Source organism: Pelobates fuscus, chromosome 11 (assembly GCF_036172605.1).
Source record: "Pelobates fuscus isolate aPelFus1 chromosome 11, aPelFus1.pri, whole genome shotgun sequence".
Taxonomy (NCBI): domain Eukaryota; kingdom Metazoa; phylum Chordata; class Amphibia; order Anura; family Pelobatidae; genus Pelobates; species Pelobates fuscus.
The window spans coordinates 8,453,339-8,474,389 of record NC_086327.1 but is presented as its reverse complement, the minus strand read 5'-3'; the positions used below and the strand labels follow the sequence as shown (position 1 = coordinate 8,474,389).

The 21,051-nt window shown below is 40.4% G+C and overlaps 1 protein-coding gene across 1 annotated transcript in view; it reads left to right on the top strand.

Annotated features, from left to right (window-relative positions):
* The window catches only part of IGSF21 (immunoglobin superfamily member 21), a 404,960-nt gene that overhangs the window by 162,492 nt on the left and 221,417 nt on the right, over positions 1 to 21,051 (top strand). The window contains exon 4 of the mRNA XM_063436808.1: positions 7,932 to 8,050. Within this exon, the coding sequence (XP_063292878.1) occupies positions 7,932 to 8,050 (119 nt within the window). The remainder of the gene's footprint in view (positions 1 to 7,931; positions 8,051 to 21,051) is intronic.

The window sequence follows — 21,051 nt, the reverse complement described above, 5'->3', positions numbered from 1 at the left end:
GCTATCTATCGATATGTGCAGGCAACCAACATCCTAAGTATGGTTCTGCACATATAGTCACTCTAACTATTTCTTTCACCTCTTCTTGTTGGGTCACAGTTTTTTAGTTTTTACTTATTATAGTCTGGAGAGGATTTTTTCTCAAGTACTATGGGGTTATCTTGACAAGCAGGCAGTACACATCTCAGTAGATCTTGTGACTACTATAAGAGTAATGTCACAGTTATTTAGCAGTTATCTCTAGTGTTATATGTATACCTAGATGCTAATGGTTGATCTACAGTGGTGAAGCTGCTTGCCACCCCTGACGCCGGCACAGGCATCTGATTTAACCAGTCACTTACAACCATACTACAATAGGTGTGGTGTATAGTAGAGTTAATCAGCTACCACTCGGCACTAACTATTACCCAGACTTTTTCAGTGACCCTTTCCAGATACCTATGTCAGCTGCCTGACAGACACCTATTCCACACGCTCTAGCCACTGGACTTGACCGTACCTAATTGTCTAATAAAGTCAGTACCCAGTGGGAATTTCTGGAGCGAGTAGGTACCAAGGTATCACTGGATCTATTTGGAGGTGAGCCATTAAGGCAGGAATACACTAGGTGTAGCTAATACCTATTTATCTACTTAATTTGGATTACTCAGTACCCATATTGTATGGTTATCTATCTATCTATTCACTCAGTTATTATCTTTTCCAGTACTATACTCAGCCAGTCTGGATCACTCCAGCTTTTTGAGTATCTTTTTCTATTTGTACTATTAGGGGTTAAGCCCCAGGACACCCCTGGAGTGTCCACCAAGGTGTTGTTCCACCAGTGTAGTGGTTCCAATCCTTTGGACCCATCCTCACAAGTGGAACCTTCCTAAAATTCTTCCTCTGCAACTGCAATAAATACAAAATAAAATCAGATTATAATGAAAATAAAGAAAAGGTTTGGTAAAGTGCGTGTTTAGTTAATGCATCAGCTTCGGAAAACACAGCAATTAATTCCCTTTGGTTACACGTGGGAGGAACGGGGAGTTTAAGGCTGTAGACTGTAGACACTTGACATATGTTATGATAAGCATTCATTTTGGTGCCACTCTCTGCCGTAATACTGCGGGTTCCATTAGCAGCATCACACCCGTACATGTCAGGGGAGATTCCCCACACGTATCCCACCAATGGAGCCTTGTATGGCCAATCTATCACTGCAATGATCTTTCACGAATCTGTAGAAATAAACAAAAACATTGTATATTGCATTAACGTTTTATGGAGCAGGTCAGCAGGTTGTTAGTGTGCTAATTCTATCTATCTATCTATCTGTCTGTCTGTCTGTCTGTCTGTCTATCATCTATCTACCTTTGTCTAGCTATTTGTCTGTCTGTCGATCATCTATCCATTTTTGTATCGCTCTCCATTCCTTATTCCGTCTCTCTCTCTCTCTGTGTTATATATTTTTTTTCATTTTTTTAATGCGTCCTGTTAAAAGATTGAGATAGAGGAGTATCACCATCTGTGACTTAAAGGACCCCTCCAAGCACCATAACCACTACAGTGCCCTGGCTCTCCCGTTATGACCTTCAGCTGTGCCAAGGCATTCCTAGGGCTATAGCCACTATAGCCTGCTGTAGTGGTTATGGTGCTTGGAGTGTCATTTAATTTGGATAACAGCTGACATCAAGCACAGCTGCAGATCTAATCTCTTATATGCATATTGGCGAAACCTCTGTTGTGACGCAGTAGGAAAACACAGCAGCAATGGGATCTGTGGAAAAATAACAGAAGGTCAGGGTGAGAAAAAAAAAACGATACGTTATTATAATGGTACAGATTTAGATAACGGATCGGAAATATAAACATTTTACTGATATTTCAGTTTCACTAATTTCTAATAGGAATTACGTCATCCAATTCCAGGCTAACCTTAAAAACGTCACTTTGAATCCCGATATCCCAGCCCGGATTGCCTTCCCTCAGGGTGAAGCAGGATTAAAGCAAGGGGCCATTTCATATTTATTATATAATATGGAAATAAACCCAATCCTACTGAGTCCAGGATTCCTAATGGGTTTCTGGTTAATCAAAATACATAGAGCTGCAATATTAGTGGAAAACGATTTGCAGATCTTGTGAAAACGCTGATCGCACAGTATATATATATAAATATATAAAGAGAAATGGAGAAATAATTGCATAGTAAATAGACACTTTATTTCAATATTTTTGTGCACACTAAATAAAAAATCTATGTCCTTTGAGTGTCTAGTGATTATGCAGAGAGAATAAAACGCGCTGAAAATGATAATCTTGGTTAACGCATAGTGTATAGACCTGGAACCGGCCCTCTGTAACGGCATTGGCCGGGGAATTTACAGCAGATGGCTCACGCTTCTGGCTGGCTCGGTCATTCCTCACAAAACTTTTTTTTGCTTTCGTTTGTTTTGTCTTTGCAGTGATGACAAGTTTACTTTAAACTCTGATCAATTCAGGCTGACACAAATTATTGAGTTATCTGGGCACACTGTGCCCCTAATCCATCAGTGCTGGCGATGTATTTATCAAGCCAAGCTGGAAATGGCTTTAGTACTGTCCTAGAAAGCCTTGTCCCTGGAAGACTCCCATCAGGTCAGACTCAGCAGTTCCTTCTGTCTTGAAATCGGGTGTTTTTTCTACTGTCGGGTGGTGCGAGCCAAAAAGAAGACATCTCTGATTCATTGTGCCAGTGTGCAGCTTTTATTTTTTTTTGGAAAAGAAAATTCTAATTCCTCCCATTGCAACCACAAAGCTTCTTTACCTCTCAGTGCAATGTGACCGATTGTCAGACTCAATGATTCCACTTCAATGGGCGCCCATTGAGAGCCCACTGGGTAGCGGAGATGGCGCGGCACAGCAGCTCGAGAAGATCCAAACGATAGGGCAACCCTGGCTGCGAACAAACTGCGCTTCAAACATTCATCTCTTTCAGCACTAACGAGCTGGCGAAAAAGTCTGCAGAGCATCTTATATCAAACTGCTCCGTCTGAAAGTTAATGGCCCTCAATGCACCGTTAGGATGTAAGGAGAGTAAACAGAGCTGTGTATATAAATATTACGGGCAGCTATGCATATTCATAGCAATACTAAAAGTCACAGCAGTCACAGTCCCGTATAATGGATTGCTACATTAAACCCATTAGCGACAACAATAGCCGTACAATAGGAGATATTGAAGGGACACTCCACCATGCATTGTATAGTTATTGCATTAAAAAGGTAACCCAAATCCGCCTTCTGATGGCTCCTGCAGCGACCCAATTCGCTTCCTGTGATAATACAAAGCCGATCTGGGATATCAGATTTAATCACTGAGCGTTCAATTATTAGGGAGCACATGGCAATAATGACTGCATGCAGAGTTATTCACCAAAGTGGGATATGTCAGGAAGGGAATTTCGAATTATCCTCCAAAATAGCCCAAATGAAAGGAGGTGATGGGAATTTTCTCAGTTCGGCAATTGTGCCGTAATATTCTGGTATCCTGCGCATGCTCCAACACAGTCAGCTTCGCAATCATTGTAAAAATATATGAATCCCACTAGTGGGGGCTTTCAATCAGTTATTACTAATAAAGTGATGGTCATGGAAGAATGACCGGTTTTCAGCCTATCACAAACTCTATTTAGAAATCAGAAAGTTAAATAAAAAAAAAAGCCAAACGTTTTGTTTTATTGTTATTACCATTTACAGACGCAGCAACAAACTTGACAAACGCTAAATAAAACAAACAATGAAATGATGAAAAACAAAGCAAATTCAGTCAAACAGGAGGAGGACTTGATGAGTACCCTGCTCCAACCGGCTCCAGGGCAATGGGAGTGGGTTAAAACGGATTATATAAGAGGTAAAATGCAATGACGGACACAGATTACACAGATTACACATTGTTAGATAGAATTACTGTAGCTGCATAGGCTGGGGGGAAATCCCATGTCAATAGCGATATAAAAATATCATCACTTCCTTATGACTTAAACTGCCAATGGTCACTTAAGAGGAAACTCTGTAGCAATGTTCTAAAACTGGACTAATCGGCAGTAACATTCTATTGGTTTCCATGGTAACTGAATAGTTCTTAGAAACCAGCTCCAGAATTGCTATACGTTGTTACAATTATTATATTAATACAGATTTTAGGAGTCTTTTTTTCTGTGTCTGTACTTTGCGTGGCTGAAATGTCAGTGACGTGGGGCCAATAAGATCCTGAATCTGTGAGGGTTATTCCCTAGATTGGAAAAAAGTGATACCCGAGCACGGAATCACAAAATTGAATTGCCTAACTAGAAAAATAGCCACGTTTAAGAATGATTCCAAGCATTCCTGTTGGTCTACATGTTGCAATCTCCCTGCAGTCTTCACTGCTTAGTAAATAAAGCCCTGCTAGGGATTGGAATCCATTGCATGCATGGCTAGCAGGGAATCGTAGGTGTTGTAGTCTAGCATTGCTCTAGCATGTGAAGGGTTAATTCCGCGTGGTCACGGGTTGGCAGCAGGCTGGTATTAGGCCCGGGTTTTTGCAGACGGGTGTAACAGCTGATTTCTATGGGATTTAATCCCCCCATCAGCTTCTTACATTAGTCTCCCCCTGGCACGGGCTGCTCTGACGCGGCATGTCAACTTCCCCTCCATAACACAATTACTTACCCTTCTGAGAAGCTGTCAGTGTTGGTAAACTCAAGCAGCTAAACTGCATTACACAGCAATCTGCCTGGCCCTGTGAAGTTATTAATAGTTTATTGATTTTGCCCTATTGCCGCTGAAAACATCTCCGTCTCGGGCTGTTGTTATGTGAATCCTGAGCGGTAGCTGCTTACCGACCCCTGATCAATACTCCTCAATTCGTGAAGTCAATGCACGGCCCATGCTCCTAATCTACTTTAGGATAGCAGACTGCATAGATCACAGCCAGCGTCTCAATAAGTGGGGCACACCGGGTCAGTCCGCCATGCCACAGATACCGCCTGAATCCTTCTCTGCTCGCCGCTGTCTGAAAAGGGTTCAGACAGGGCACTCGGTAACGGAGCTTATAAGCATGTCAATGGCCTGACACACAGGAACGTTACAAGTATGTCTGGAAGGCAGGAAAGACAATATATTTATAGACAGAAACAGCTACACAACAGCAGCTACAGAGTGAAAGGTTTTGTTCGATTTACAGGCACGGAAGTGGCTGATTGCTCCCGTATTGGCTGAGTAGTCAGATTTCGATCAATTCTAGGCTTTGGTCGAACCTGACTTATTCTGCTGCTCAAGGAAAATATTCAATAAGGTTCTAAGCGGTTTGATGGAGAATACGCTGTTTATTAGACCGGACACTGCTAACCACTTGAGTGCCAAGAAAACTAGGGACCCAGGATAGCGGCGATTTAATGATACGGAGAGCGGTCAGTTTGTGTGCCACATTGCTTGGGCTTAGTAACTGCCACAATGTGATGGTTTATCATTGGCTAATGAGTGACATTTCTCCTTGTTTCAAAATCTCCCTGTGAGACTATAAATCCTCCTTCCTTGTTCAATTCATGGAAACAGTAAATCTTGTGATGTCACCTGTAATCTGTTGGTTTTTTAGACAGGCCATTCCAGAGCACAAGCTCTAAAAGTGAACTTTTGGGATTTAGACCTTTGGCTCTGCGAAGCATGATCTATACACCATAACCACTTCATTAAGCTACAGTTGTTTTGGTGACTACAGTGTCCCTTTAAATGACCTCTTTAGTGACTGAATCATACTGGTTAATAATGTAAAACCTTTGACTGTGTTATTTATTGGTTCACCAGGCTGATGCTGAGCCATTTATCTAATATTACTTATTACCAGGCGTATGAGGTTGGAAATATTTATTTTTTCAGTAGACATTTTATTTTGCACGTGTACTGAAGGGTTTCTTATGGCGTGATGCGTGGAATTTGGGGATTCTAATTGTATCTAGGCAGGAGCAAGCCATTTTAATTTCTATCCAATCCGTTGAGCAGTAGGTGAGCTGTAGATGATTTAAGATTCAGCTCGGTGAGAAAGCTGCGTGAGCGAGTTTCCAGTTTCCGATATCCTCTCTTTCCTTTTACTTTGCTTTGTGCCGATGTGTCAGGACAGACTGTGAGATTTTCAGCCAGATACAAAGCTTTGAAGAGGCACCTGAGTACATATAGCAGATAATGAACCGGGACGTTCCCCTTAGCGCAAACTGTTAGAAAGACTAAAGGATGTGATTAAACTTTAAGATACGTCTGTGAATAATGCATGGACTCAGAACGAGTTCCAGAATAATAAAAACATGAAACAAAACACAGCTAAAAGAACCGCTACCTGTCACCTTATAAAACCAGCACATCAAATACTGTGTGTCCTGTTTAAACTGCCTGAAAGACATTCTGTATTAATAGCAGGACTAGTGGAATTGTGCACAGCCAATCAGAGTTCAGCTGTGTCTTCTGCTATCCTCCCATTGGCTGCATACACAGCTCTGTTATAGAACACTGAGATACATTGCGGACCACGATGCCAAAAGATAGACCCCTTCATATTGTAGAACTGCATGCGCCATGATGCTTTGCAACCTGAAGGACATTAAAGGAACACTATAGGGTCAAGAACACAAACATATATTACTGACCCTATAGTGTTAAAACCACCATCTAGCCCCCATGGCCCACTCTTGCAACCCTAAATATAGTAAAATCTTATGTGTATTTAAGTCTGCAGCTTCTACCTCTGACCCTGATCTGCCTGTGAACTGCCTCTGTCTGCTGACATCAGAAGTGGTAGCCTGATCCAATCACATTGCTTCCCCATAGGATTGACTGAGACTGTCAAGGAGGCAGATCAGGGGCAGAGCCAGCACAAGTCAAACACAGCCCTGGCCAATCAGCATCTCCTCATAGAGATGAATTGAATCACTGCATCTCTATGAGGAAAGTTCAGTGTCTCAATGCAGAGGGTGGATACAATGAATGTCAGTCACACTGTGCAGCACTGCCCCAGGAAGCACCTCTAGCAGCCATCTAAGGAGTGGCCAGTGGAGGTATCACTAGGCTGTAATGTAAACACTGTCATTTCTCTGTTTACAGCAAAAAGCCTGAAGGAAATTATTCTACTCACCGGAACAAATGCAATAAGCTGTACTTGTTCTGGTGACTACAGTGTCCCTTTAAATCAAGTTAGATATAGCTCTTCAAAAGTTAGAGATCTGCTTTGGCCAATCCCGTGTTATGAGCTAACGCACAATTATTTCGGGCTAACTCAACGATTTATTCACTAAAGCAAATGGCTGTGAAAGGAAAGCTATATTGCAAAATTTAGGTCAACAGATTGTTAAACAATTCTTCAGCTTAATTGTACAGTATTCACATTGTATTGGGATTCTCAGTTTAGTGAACAAACCTATTTTTTTGTGAAAACGTCCTTTTCACAACCAGATTTATATTCAACTCATTCCATTTCATGTGATTGTTTTTACAGTTTAATCTGAGTTTTGGTTTATTGGTTTATTTTACGCCTTTTAAGGACTTCTAAAATTAGTTACATCTGAAAAAACACAAGCACTACAAGTAAAAAAAAACACTTTCACAACCTGTACCGTCATTAGAAGACTCACGCTATGATGGCGTTCATTTTATATATAAAAAAAATATATAGAGATACTGGCTATGCTTTATTTTTAGTCAGTTTCAGTACATACTTTAACAGTTTGGACTAACTCCAATAAATGGTGATTTTTTTTTAATCCACAAAATATTTTGCCTAAAAGAGAAAAAAAAAATGCAGCCTGCACGTTGGAGTATTTTTTATTATTTTGTTTACCATAATTAACTTTATAGTAATAAACCACCGCGGTAAAATGGATTTTAATTATGTACATGTCTCAGTAGTTGACATTTTTTTGTATTTTTATTTTCATTAGGCTTCCCGAAGTCCGCATTTCTGATAACGGACCTTACGAATGCCACGTTGGAATTTACGACAGAGCCACGCGTGAGAAAGTGGTCCTCGCTTCTGACAACGTATTCCTTAACGTTATGTGTGAGTACACCCTACGCTTTCCTTTTCATTTGTTCTGAAGAGTACTAGACGCAGACTTTGTTGGACTTTCCTTCTAAAAATTGTATATTATCTGTTCTTTAAATCTCCTGGAAGGTAGATAAAGTGACACATTTCCATTAGGTAAGGAATAATGGGCCTCGTCAGACTGAACTGAAGTGTTCCTATGAGTCGGGTTTGAACGGTCATCACAGTTATATCTCAGCGGTGTGCAGCGCCAATCTATCCTGATTAATTATTCATCACAGCTGGAACACCTTCCGCAGACCGCACCAGGTTGCTGCCCAAATTGTTATTCTCCAGCCGTAATATAATACACAAAAACTGTACGAGAGAGAGAGAAAAAAATAATAATAATTTGGCTGTCATCCTGGATTTGGTCACATTGAAAATATATTCAGAGAAGATTGATGGATATTACAGCTTTTAGCCGATAACACGGCTACCTTTATCTTATTGATTTAAAAAATTGAATATGTGATGATTGATAGTGCGCGTCTTGGTTATGACAGATACTTATTGTTATCGATGAAAGCCAAGACGTTTTCGACATTTAAATGTCGGTGTCAGGATTTTAAAAGACTGCATTGGTTGTATGGATGTGGAATGAGATTTGTGGGAGTTGTCCGACTTCTTTATCGTTTGTTGTTTTTTTTACAAACATTTTGTCCCATTTAATCAATCTTTTAGGTGACATGCATCCGTCTTCCCTGTTTATATTAGTCTTTTGCGTACTTAATTTCTATGGTTGTGATTCATACCTAATAATGTATGAATTGTCTGTTATTCAAGGTTAATTTTTCATTTCAGGCCAAAGTAATTGAATTGGAAAATTCTCCAAATCAGCTCACTTTTAAGTCCGCTATTTTGGGCATAAATTTAAAGTCCACTTTGAATTCTTTACAAAACACAATTTTGTTAATAACCGTGGGAGAGAAAGAACGTGGAACATGTAGAACCCACAACAAGGTATTTGTACACATAGAACCCAAAACATTGGATTTGTGTTAAACAGAAATGACACATAGAAATGTAGTGATTATATTATAGAGTGTGTGCCGTTAGATTATTTGTGATTGTTTGATATATAATTATAGACAATATTACAGTCAATGTTATCACAAAAGGTACGCCACCTAAAATAAAACATGATGGCTACTCTTTGCGGCTTTGGGAATTAAAAATAAAATTCCATACTAGCTAAGCACAAATCATAATAAAAGAAGCATGTTGTCAAGAAGACACCGTTTTAACCCCTTAACGACGCAGGACGGTTCAGGACCGTCATCGGCATTTTTGCATTGCCGACCGACGACGGTCCTGAACCGTCCTAAATTTAAAATGTACTTACCCGATCGCCGTCGTTCCCCCGGCGGCGATCGGCGGTGCTCCCGTTGTGGGGAGACTGCCTGCAGCCCAGACAGTCTCCCCATGGCGGTTTAGGACCCCTGGGGCCATGTGATCGCCCAACAGGGCGACCACATGGTCACAATAGGTGTCCTAGACTCTGCCTGCAGGGGGACTGTCTGTGCTGACAGGCAGTCTCCCTGCAACTGTAAAATAAAAAAAAAAATTAAAGTTATAGTTAATAAAAAAAAATATATTATTATATATGTGTATATATATGATATATAGACATATATTATACCTATATAATATATGTCTATATATCATATATATAATGTCATGCTAAGTGTATTTTTATATTAATATGTACATATATTAATATAAAAATACACTTATAATTAATTTGCACACGTATATATATAATATATATAATAACTATATATATTGTATATATATATTATTATAAAATACGAATAATAAATAATTTAAATTAAATTAAAAAAATTAAAAATAATAATAAAAAATTGAAAAAAAAATTATATATCTATACGAAATTTTATTCTAACTGTATTTTGATATTAATATATATATATTTATATCAAAATACACTTAGAATGAAATTGTATATATATCTATGTATATTTAAATAAATAAAAAGAATGCGAACTATTCATATGTCGATATACAAAATTACATAAATAATTATATAAATATACACGTAGACTTCAAATATATAAATATGCATATATATTTAAATTCTACGTGCGTATTTAGGTAATATTTTTACATAATTAAGTTATTTTATTGATTGCAATTTAAGGGACCTGCCTGCCAACCCAGGCCGAAAGACCAGAGAATTTAATTTGATATCACTGTATTTTACCCTGTAACGTTCTACGACACCCTAAAACATGTACATGGGGGGTACTGTTTTACTCGGGAGACTTCGCTGAACACAAATATTAGTGATTCAAAACAGTAAAACATATCACAGCGATGATATTGTCAGTGAAAGTGACTTTTTTTGCATTTTTCACACACAAACAGCACTTTTACTGATGATATAATTGTTGTGATACATTTTCCAGTTTTGAAACACTAATATTTGTGTTCAGCAAAGTCTCCTGAGTAGAACAGGACCCCCCATGTACAGGTTTTATAGCGTTTTTGAAAGTTACAGGGTCAAATATATAGGTCAAATATTTTTACATTGAAAATGGCCAGGTTGGTTACGTTGCCTTTGAGAGCATATGGTAGCCCAGGAATGAGAATTACCCCCATGATGGCATACCATTTGCAAAAGAAGACAACCCAAGGTATTGCAAATGGGGTAAGTCCAGTCGTTTTTAGTAACCACTTAGTCACAAACACTGGCCAAAATTAGCGTTCAATTTAGTTTTTTACTTTTTTCACACACAAACAAATATGAACGCTAACTTTGGCCAGTGTTTGCGACTAAGTGGCTACTAAAAAAGTCTGGACATACCCCATATTGAATACCCTGGGTTGTCTACTTTTAAAAAAATATGTACATGTGGGGTGTTATTTAGCAATTTATGACAGATAACAGTGTTACAATGTCACTATTGATACATTTTAAAAATGTATGTTTTGAAACCGCAATATCCTACTTGTACTTATAGCCCTATAACATGCAAAAAAAAAGCAAAAAGCATGTAAACACTGGGTATTTTTGAACTCAGGACAACATTTTGAATCTATTTAGCAGTTTTTTTCATTCGCTTTTGTAGATGAGTAAAAGATTTTTCACATAAAATTCAAAAAACGTGTATTTTTTTCAATTTTTCATCATATTTTTTCATTTTTTTTAAATTAAATTAGATGAGATTATATAAATAATGGTATGTAAAGAAAGCCCCTTTTGTCCTGAAAAAAACAATATATAATTTGTATGGGAACAGTAAATGAGAGAGCGGAAAATTACAGCTAAACACAAACACCACAAAAGTGTCAAAAAGATGCCTGGTCGCAAATGTACAACATCGCAAAAAAAGTCCAGTCCTTAAGGGGTTAAGGGTAATTAGTGACAATTTGCCAGGAAGGATCGTTCAAGTTACTGAAAGTGTGATTTATAGGGAACAATTAGGAATGTATAGAGTGCCTTTTTAGGAAGAAACCCGGCACTGATCTTGGATGGGTTTGAAACAGAAAGAGGAGGCATCAAGGTTATCAACAAATGTCCTCCCTACCTCGCCAGTGATGATGCCAAGACATCAGATCAGCTGCCCCCTCACTGGGAGCAGCGGCAGATGCTGGCATTAGAGTTACATTTGCCTTTGATGCTGGTTGGCACAGCGTGGGGAGGATGTAGAGCTGGCACATGGCTATGTCCTGATGGCTATGGAGAGAGATGGCACAGCAGGGAGCCAGCTGGACCTCAGGTGCCATCTCAATAGGGCACAGTAACTCTGTCAGTGCTGGATATTCGGATATAGAACGCAAAGCCCATGGGCCATCCCTACCCATAAATGCCCAGAACCAAGACTCACGCTCGGCTCATCAGCCCAAATAATTGTGTTTCAATATAAGACACTGTTAATATTTCTTTAAAAACATTTAGCAACAAATCAGAGAGGCTAAATCATTTTGTTTTTAACAATGTTACTGTTTTGGCCTAAATACGCGTTGCTACCACGGTACAGCGCACTGTTTAGTCTTAGTATTTTCACGCCCCACCATTGTTCTATCTCTGTGTAATTCTGGCCTTGCTCCTGTTGTCTTCCATTTGGCTGTGTTCCATTTGGTAATGTACAGGGTGTCTGTGTACTGAGTACCAATATTTGTTACGGCGTTTTATTTATAGCACTAACATATGCCACAGTGCAGTATGACTGACATAAATCCCCTTCCGCTTTGCACCCAGACCAGCCTCGTTTGTTGGAGTAACCTTTTTAGATATAGATAATTGCAGCCTCGTTTGATGGGGTGACCTTTTTAGATTTAGATAACTACAGCTTCGTTCAATGCCTGTGTGTGAGGGATCCATTTGTGTGTAAATGTGAGGGTTGTTGTATGTTTCCCAAGCCACATGTACAATGTACATAAATACATGACAATGTACAGACCTCTGTGAGAAGTTCCCACCCCGCTCTACCAACGAAATATATATATATATATACAATATATATAAGGGTGGAAATAACTGATAGAAGTTTAGAACGGACACAGAAAGCACTTATACATTAAATATGGTATTATTTCCTGGACTCAGTGCAAGAGTGAGGGGCCCAATGAAATGATGTGAAATTGGGTTTGGTACGTACAGGAGTTATAAAAAGACTAAAGACGTTGCTTCCAGTACTTAATAAAAAAAAGTAAGATTTTGGATTAGTTCTTCCAGGTTCTCTGAAATGAAAAATCTCAGTACGTGCTTTGTGTGATATTTGGAGAGTTTGGTAGACTTGTCAGAGTAAACAAAAAATGATTTCTTTGATCCAGCCAATAAAACGAGCAACCTGGCTTCATTCTCTCCCATTGATTCGGAAACTTGCCGTAAATGTCTTAAATCTCACATAGGGAATGTAGTATATATCCCTATTGCGTATAAAAAACATATTTATATAATGAAAGCAATAAAATAAGAAATATTGTGTATTTTACAACGCGGACCCTTTAGATGGAATTAGTCATTAAAATTAACCACGTACCATGTACTTGGACAGGCTCACTCATTATTTTATCTGGAATTATTTTGAGAGTAAACGGTTGAAATCATGGTCCTGCTAGTATCCTCACCTACACCGCGGCGAGTCTTGCCATTACGCTTCCGTTTAGGAATTTCTGACATGAAATCAATCATGTAATTAGAAATTGCGGATTGTGGAGTGATTGAAGGAGACAGGTGTTTAACCCATTGCAGGCTGGCCATGTCCCTGCTGATAGCTTATTGCAGACTTTGCTGAAATGGTGGATACATACTGGTTGTAATTAGCTGAATAGCGTTAACACTTTCTTTACCAGTTTTGAACAGTCGAAGCTATAATAAAACAGTCAAACAATCTGCCTGACTGTAAGTGGGGCGTAAACACGCAAGTTGGCGATATTCTTTAGCTACGTTCTCGCCAAAGCTGGAATACTTTAACCCCTTAAGGACCAAACTTCTGGAATAAAAGGGAATCGTGACATGTCACACATGTCATGTGTCCTTAAGGGTTAAACTGGATTCTGTAATTTGAATCGAAATTTCCCACAGCTTGGAGTTTAGTGACTATAACCCTGTTTATAGGATTTTTGCCTTTGCTATATAAGTAGCCATGAAGTTTCCAAAGTCTCTTTTTAAATTTGCTACATCTCATTGTTACGTTATTATTCTCCCCCAGTTCTTGTTCTCTATAGGTGGCCCTGTGTTACCCCAGATTTTAGTACACTCTCCTATACTCCCTCTCCCCTAGCAAAGTGCCTGGAGACCGGTGAGGAAGATCTCTGATCTCTCCACTGGCAACTGCTCAGCGTACCCACGTGGAAAGATGGCCCAGTGCATTGTTACCCCAGATCTTAGTACACTCCCCCAGTACTTGTCATGTAACCCCAGATCTTAGTACACACTCCCTGTTCTTGTCAGGTTACCCCAGTTCTTAGTGAACTCCCCCAATTCTTATCATGTTGCCCCAGGTCTTAGTACACTCCTCCAGTTCTCATCATGTTATCCCGGATCTTAGAACACTCCCCAGTTCTTGTCATGTTACCCCAGATCTTAATACATTCCCCCAATTATAGTCATGTTACCCCAGATCTTAGTGAACTCCCCCAATTCTTGTCATGTTACCCCAGATCTTAGTGAACTCCCCCAATTCTTGTCATGTTACCCCAGATCTTAGTGAACTCCCCCAATTCTTATCATGTTACCCCAGGTCTTAGTACACTCCTCCAGTTCTCATCATGTTACCCCAGATCTTAAAACTCTCCCCAGTTCTTGTCATGTTACCCCAGATCTTAGTACATTACCCCAGAGTTCTCATCATGTTACCCCGGATCTTAGAACTCTCCCCAGTTCTTGTCATGTTACCCCAGATCTCGGTACACTCCCCAGAGTTTGCAATGTTACCCCAAATCTTAGTACATCCCCCAGAGTTTGTCATGTTACCCCAAATCGTATTACTCTTCACTAGAGCTTTTTAGGTGACCCCAGGGCGTTGCCAAATAAACCAGCACATTTCATGGTTGCAGGAGCCCAGGCTTCCTGTCTTGGGCAAAAAGATATTCCGCTATTTAAAGTTTCCGTAAAAATAAAAATGTGAAAGTAATTTATTTATGCAATAAAAAGCCAGCAATGGTGTGTAACCATCTCTTTGCATCCCGCCTTATCTGGCTATTTATCCTTTAGATGCACATAACACAGCAGTTTATATGGTTTTATTTTGATCTCTATCTGTTGAAATAATGAAGTACTTGAAATCCCTTTGGGCAGAGTATTCCATATCAGATACTTGGCTTGAGGCCTGAAGCTATAAAAAGGAATCCAATTTGTGTTCTAAGTGTTCTGCACCTCACAACATTCCTGCCACCAGTATGTCCAGATACAATGGACCAATTAGTAAAACTGTATCGCTCTTATCAACTAAGCAGTTAAGTACCCTCTTTAAAACTAATTTCTGTGCTCCAATACTTGTACCATTCAGTTACCATATACACCATACACACTGCGCCCCGATACTTGTACCATTCAGTTACCATATACACCATACACACTGCGCCCCGATACTTGTACCATTCAGTTTCCATATACACCATACACACTGCGCCCCGATACTTGTACCATTCAGTTACCATATACACTATACACACTGCGCCCCGATTCTTGTACCATTCAGTTACCATGTACACCATACACACTGCGCCCCGATACTTGTACCATTCAGTTACCATATACACCATACACACTGCGCCCCGATACTTGTAACATTCAGTTACCATATACACCATACACACTGCACCCTGATACTTGTACCATTCAGTTACCATATACACCATACACACTGCACCCTGATACTTGTACCATTCAGTTACCATATACACCATACACACTGCGCCCCGATACTTGTACCATTCAGTTACCATATACACCATACACACTGCGCCCCGATACTTGTAACATTCAGTTACCATATACACCATACACACTGCGCCCCGATACTTGTACCATTCAGTTACCATATACATCATATACAATGCGCCCCGATACTTGTACCATTCAGTTACCTATTATACACCATACACACTGCGCCCCGATACTTGTAACATTCAGTTACCATATACACCATACACACTGCGCCCCGATACTTGTAACATTCAGTTACCATATACACCATACACACTGCGCCCCGATACTTGTACCATTCAGTTACCATATACATCATACACAATGCACCCCGATACTTTTACCATTCAGTTACCATATACATCATATACACTGCGCCCAATACTTTTACCATTCAGTTACCATATACATCATGCACACTGCACCCCGATACGTGTACCATTCAGTTACCATATACACCATACACACTGCACCCCGATACTTGTACCATTCAGTTACCATATACATCATATACACTGCGCCCCGATACTTGTAACATTCAGTTACCATATACACTATACACACTGCGCCCCGATACTTGTACCATTCAGTTACCATATACACCATACACACTGCGCCCAGATACTTGTAACATTCAGTTACCATATACACCATACACACTGCGCCCCGATACTTGTACCAATCAGTTACCATATACACCATACAGACTGCGTCCCGATACTTGTAACATTCAGTTACCATATACACCATACACACTGCGCCCCGATACTTGTACCATTCAGTTACCATATACATCATATACAATGCGCCCCGATACTTGTACCATTCAGTTACCTATTATACACCATACACACTGCACCCCGATACTTTTACCATTCAGTTACCATATACATCATATACACTGCGCCCAATACTTTTACCATTCAGTTACCATATACATCATGCACACTGCACCCCGATACGTGTACCATTCAGTTACCATATACACCATACACACTGCACCCCGATACTTGTACCATTCAGTTACCATATACATCATATACACTGCGCCCCGATACTTGTAACATTCAGTTACCATATACACCATACACACTGCGCCCCGATACTTGTACCATTCAGTTACCATATACACCATACACACTGCGCCCCGATACTTGTACCATTCAGTTACCATATACACCATACACACTGCGCCCCGATACTTGCACCATTCAGTTACCATATACACCATACACACTGCGCCCCGATACTTGTACCATTCAGTTACCATATACATCATATACAATGCGCCCCGATACTTGTACCATTCAGTTACCTATTATACACCATACACACTGCGCCCCGATACTTGTAACATTCAGTTACCATATACACCATACACACTGCGCCCCGATACTTGTAACATTCAGTTACCATATACACCATACACACTGCGCCCCGATACTTGTACCATTCAGTTACCATATACATCATACACAATGCACCCCGATACTTTTACCATTCAGTTACCATATACATCATATACACTGCGCCCAATACTTTTACCATTCAGTTACCATATACATCATGCACACTGCACCCCGATACGTGTACCATTCAGTTACCATATACACCATACACACTGCACCCCGATACTTGTACCATTCAGTTACCATATACATCATATACACTGCGCCCCGATACTTGTAACATTCAGTTACCATATACACTATACACACTGCGCCCCGATACTTGTACCATTCAGTTACCATATACACCATACACACTGCGCCCCGATACTTGTACCATTCAGTTACCATATACACCATACACACTGCGCCCCGATACTTGTACCATTCAGTTACCATATACACCATACACACTGCGCCCCGATACTTGTACCATTCAGTTACCATATACACCATACACACTGCACCCTGATACTTGTACCATTCAGTTACCATATACACCATACACACTGCACCCTGATACTTGTACCATTCAGTTACCATATACACCATACACACTGCGCCCCGATACTTGTACCATTCAGTTACCATATACACCATACACACTGCGCCCCGATACTTGTAACATTCAGTTACCATATACACCATACACACTGCGCCCCGATACTTGTACCATTTAGTTACCATATACATCATATACAATGTGCCCCGATACTTGTACCATTCAGTTACCTATTATACACCATACACACTGCGCCCCGATACTTGTAACATTCAGTTACCATATACACCATACACACTGCGCCCCGATACTTGTAACATTCAGTTACCATACACAGTGCGCCCCGATACTTGTACCATTCAGTTACCATATACATCATACACAATGCACCCCGATAATTTTACCATTCAGTTACCATATACATCATATACACTGCGCCCAATACTTTTACCATTCAGTTACCATATACATCATGCACACTGCACCCCGATACGTGTACCATTCAGTTACCATATACACCATACACACTGCACCCCGATACTTGTACCATTCAGTTACCATATACATCATATACACTGCGCCCCGATACTTGTAACATTCAGTTACCATATACACTATACACACTGCGCCCCGATACTTGTACCATTCAGTTACCATATACACCATACACACTGCGCCCCGATACTTGTACCATTCAGTTACCATATACACCATACACACTGCGCCCCGATACTTGTACCATTCAGTTACCATATACACCATACACACTGCGCCCCGATACTTGTACCATTCAGTTACCATATACACCATACACAATGCGCTCCGATACTTGTACCATTCAGTTACCATATACATCATGCACGCTGCGCCCCGATACTTGTACCATTCAGTTACCATATACACCATACACACTGCGCCCAGATACTTGTACCATTCAGTTACCATATACATCATACACACTGCGCCCCGATACTTGTACCATTCAGTTACCATATACACCATACACACTGCGCCCAGATACTTGTAACATTCAGTTACCATATACACCATACACACTGCGCTCCGATACTTGTACCATTCAGTTACCATATACATCATACACACTGCGCTCCGATACTTGTACCATTCAGTTACCATATACATCATGTACGCTGCGCCCCGATACTTGTACCATTCAGTTACCATATACACCATACACACTGCGCCCCGATACTTGTACCATTCAGTTACCATATACACCATACACACTGCGCCCAGATACTTGTACCATTCAGTTACCATATACACCATACACACTGCGCTCCGATACTTGTACCATTCAGTTACCATATACATCATACACACTGCGCTCCGATACTTGTACCATTCAGTTACCATATACACTATACACACTGCGCCCCGATTCTTGTACCATTCAGTTACCATATACACCATACACACTGCGCCCCGATACTTGTACCATTCAGTTACCATATACACCATACACACTGCGCCCCGATACTTGTAACATTCAGTTACCATATACACCATACACACTGCACCCTGATACTTGTACCATTCAGTTACCATATACACCATACACACTGCACCCTGATACTTGTACCATTCAGTTACCATATACACCATACACACTGCGCCCCGATACTTGTACCATTCAGTTACCATATACACCATACACACTGCGCCCCGATACTTGTAACATTCAGTTACCATATACACCATACACACTGCGCCCCGATACTTGTACCATTCAGTTACCATATACATCATATACAATGCGCCCCGATACTTGTACCATTCAGTTACCTATTATACACCATACACACTGCGCCCCGATACTTGTAACATTCAGTTACCATATACACCATACACACTGCGCCCCGATACTTGTAACATTCAGTTACCATATACACCATACACACTGCGCCCCGATACTTGTACCATTCAGTTACCATATACATCATACACAATGCACCCCGATACTTTTACCATTCAGTTACCATATACATCATATACACTGCGCCCAATACTTTTACCATTCAGTTACCATATACATCATGCACACTGCACCCCGATACGTGTACCATTCAGTTACCATATACACCATACACACTGCACCCCGATACTTGTACCATTCAGTTACCATATACATCATATACACTGCGCCCCGATACTTGTAACATTCAGTTACCATATACACTATACACACTGCGCCCCGATACTTGTACCATTCAGTTACCATATACACCATACACACTGCGCCCAGATACTTGTAACATTCAGTTACCATATACACCATACACACTGCGCCCCGATACTTGTACCAATCAGTTACCATATACACCATACAGACTGCGCCCCGATACTTGTAACATTCAGTTACCATATACACCATACACACTGCGCCCCGATACTTGTACCATTCAGTTACCATATACATCATATACAATGCGCCCCGATACTTGTACCATTCAGTTACCTATTATACACCATACACACTGCACCCCGATACTTTTACCATTCAGTTACCATATACATCATATACACTGCGCCCAATACTTTTACCATTCAGTTACCATATACATCATGCACACTGCACCCCGATACGTGTACCATTCAGTTACCATATACACCATACACACTGCACCCCGATACTTGTACCATTCAGTTACCATATACATCATATACACTGCGCCCCGATACTTGTAACATTCAGTTACCATATACACCATACACACTGCGCCCCGATACTTGTACCATTCAGTTACCATATACACCATACACACTGCGCCCCGATACTTGTACCATTCAGTTACCATATACACCATACACACTGCGCCCCGATACTTGCACCATTCAGTTACCATATACACCATACACACTGCGCCCCGATACTTGTACCATTCAGTTACCATATACATCATATACAATGCGCCCCGATACTTGTACCATTCAGTTACCTATTATACACCATACACACTGCGCCCCGATACTTGTAACATTCAGTTACCATATACACCATACACACTGCGCCCCGATACTTGTAACATTCAGTTACCATATACACCATACACACTGCGCCCCGATACTTGTACCATTCAGTTACCATATACATCATACACAATGCACCCCGATACTTTTACCATTCAGTTACCATATACATCATATACACTGCGCCCAATACTTTTACCATTCAGTTACCATATACATCATGCACACTGCACCCCGATACGTGTACCATTCAGTTACCATATACACCATACACACTGCACCCCGATACTTGTACCATTCAGTTACCATATACATCATATACACTGCGCCCCGATACTTGTAACATTCAGTTACCATATACACTATACACACTGCGCCCCGATACTTGTACCATTCAGTTACCATATACACCATACACACTGCGCCCCGATACTTGTACCATTCAGTTACCATATACACCATACACACTGCGCCCCGATACTTGTACCATTCAGTTACCATATACACCATACACACTGCGCCCCGATACTTGTACCATTCAGTTACCATATACACCATACACACTGCACCCTGATACTTGTACCATTCAGTTACCATATACACCATACACACTGCACCCTGATACTTGTACCATTCA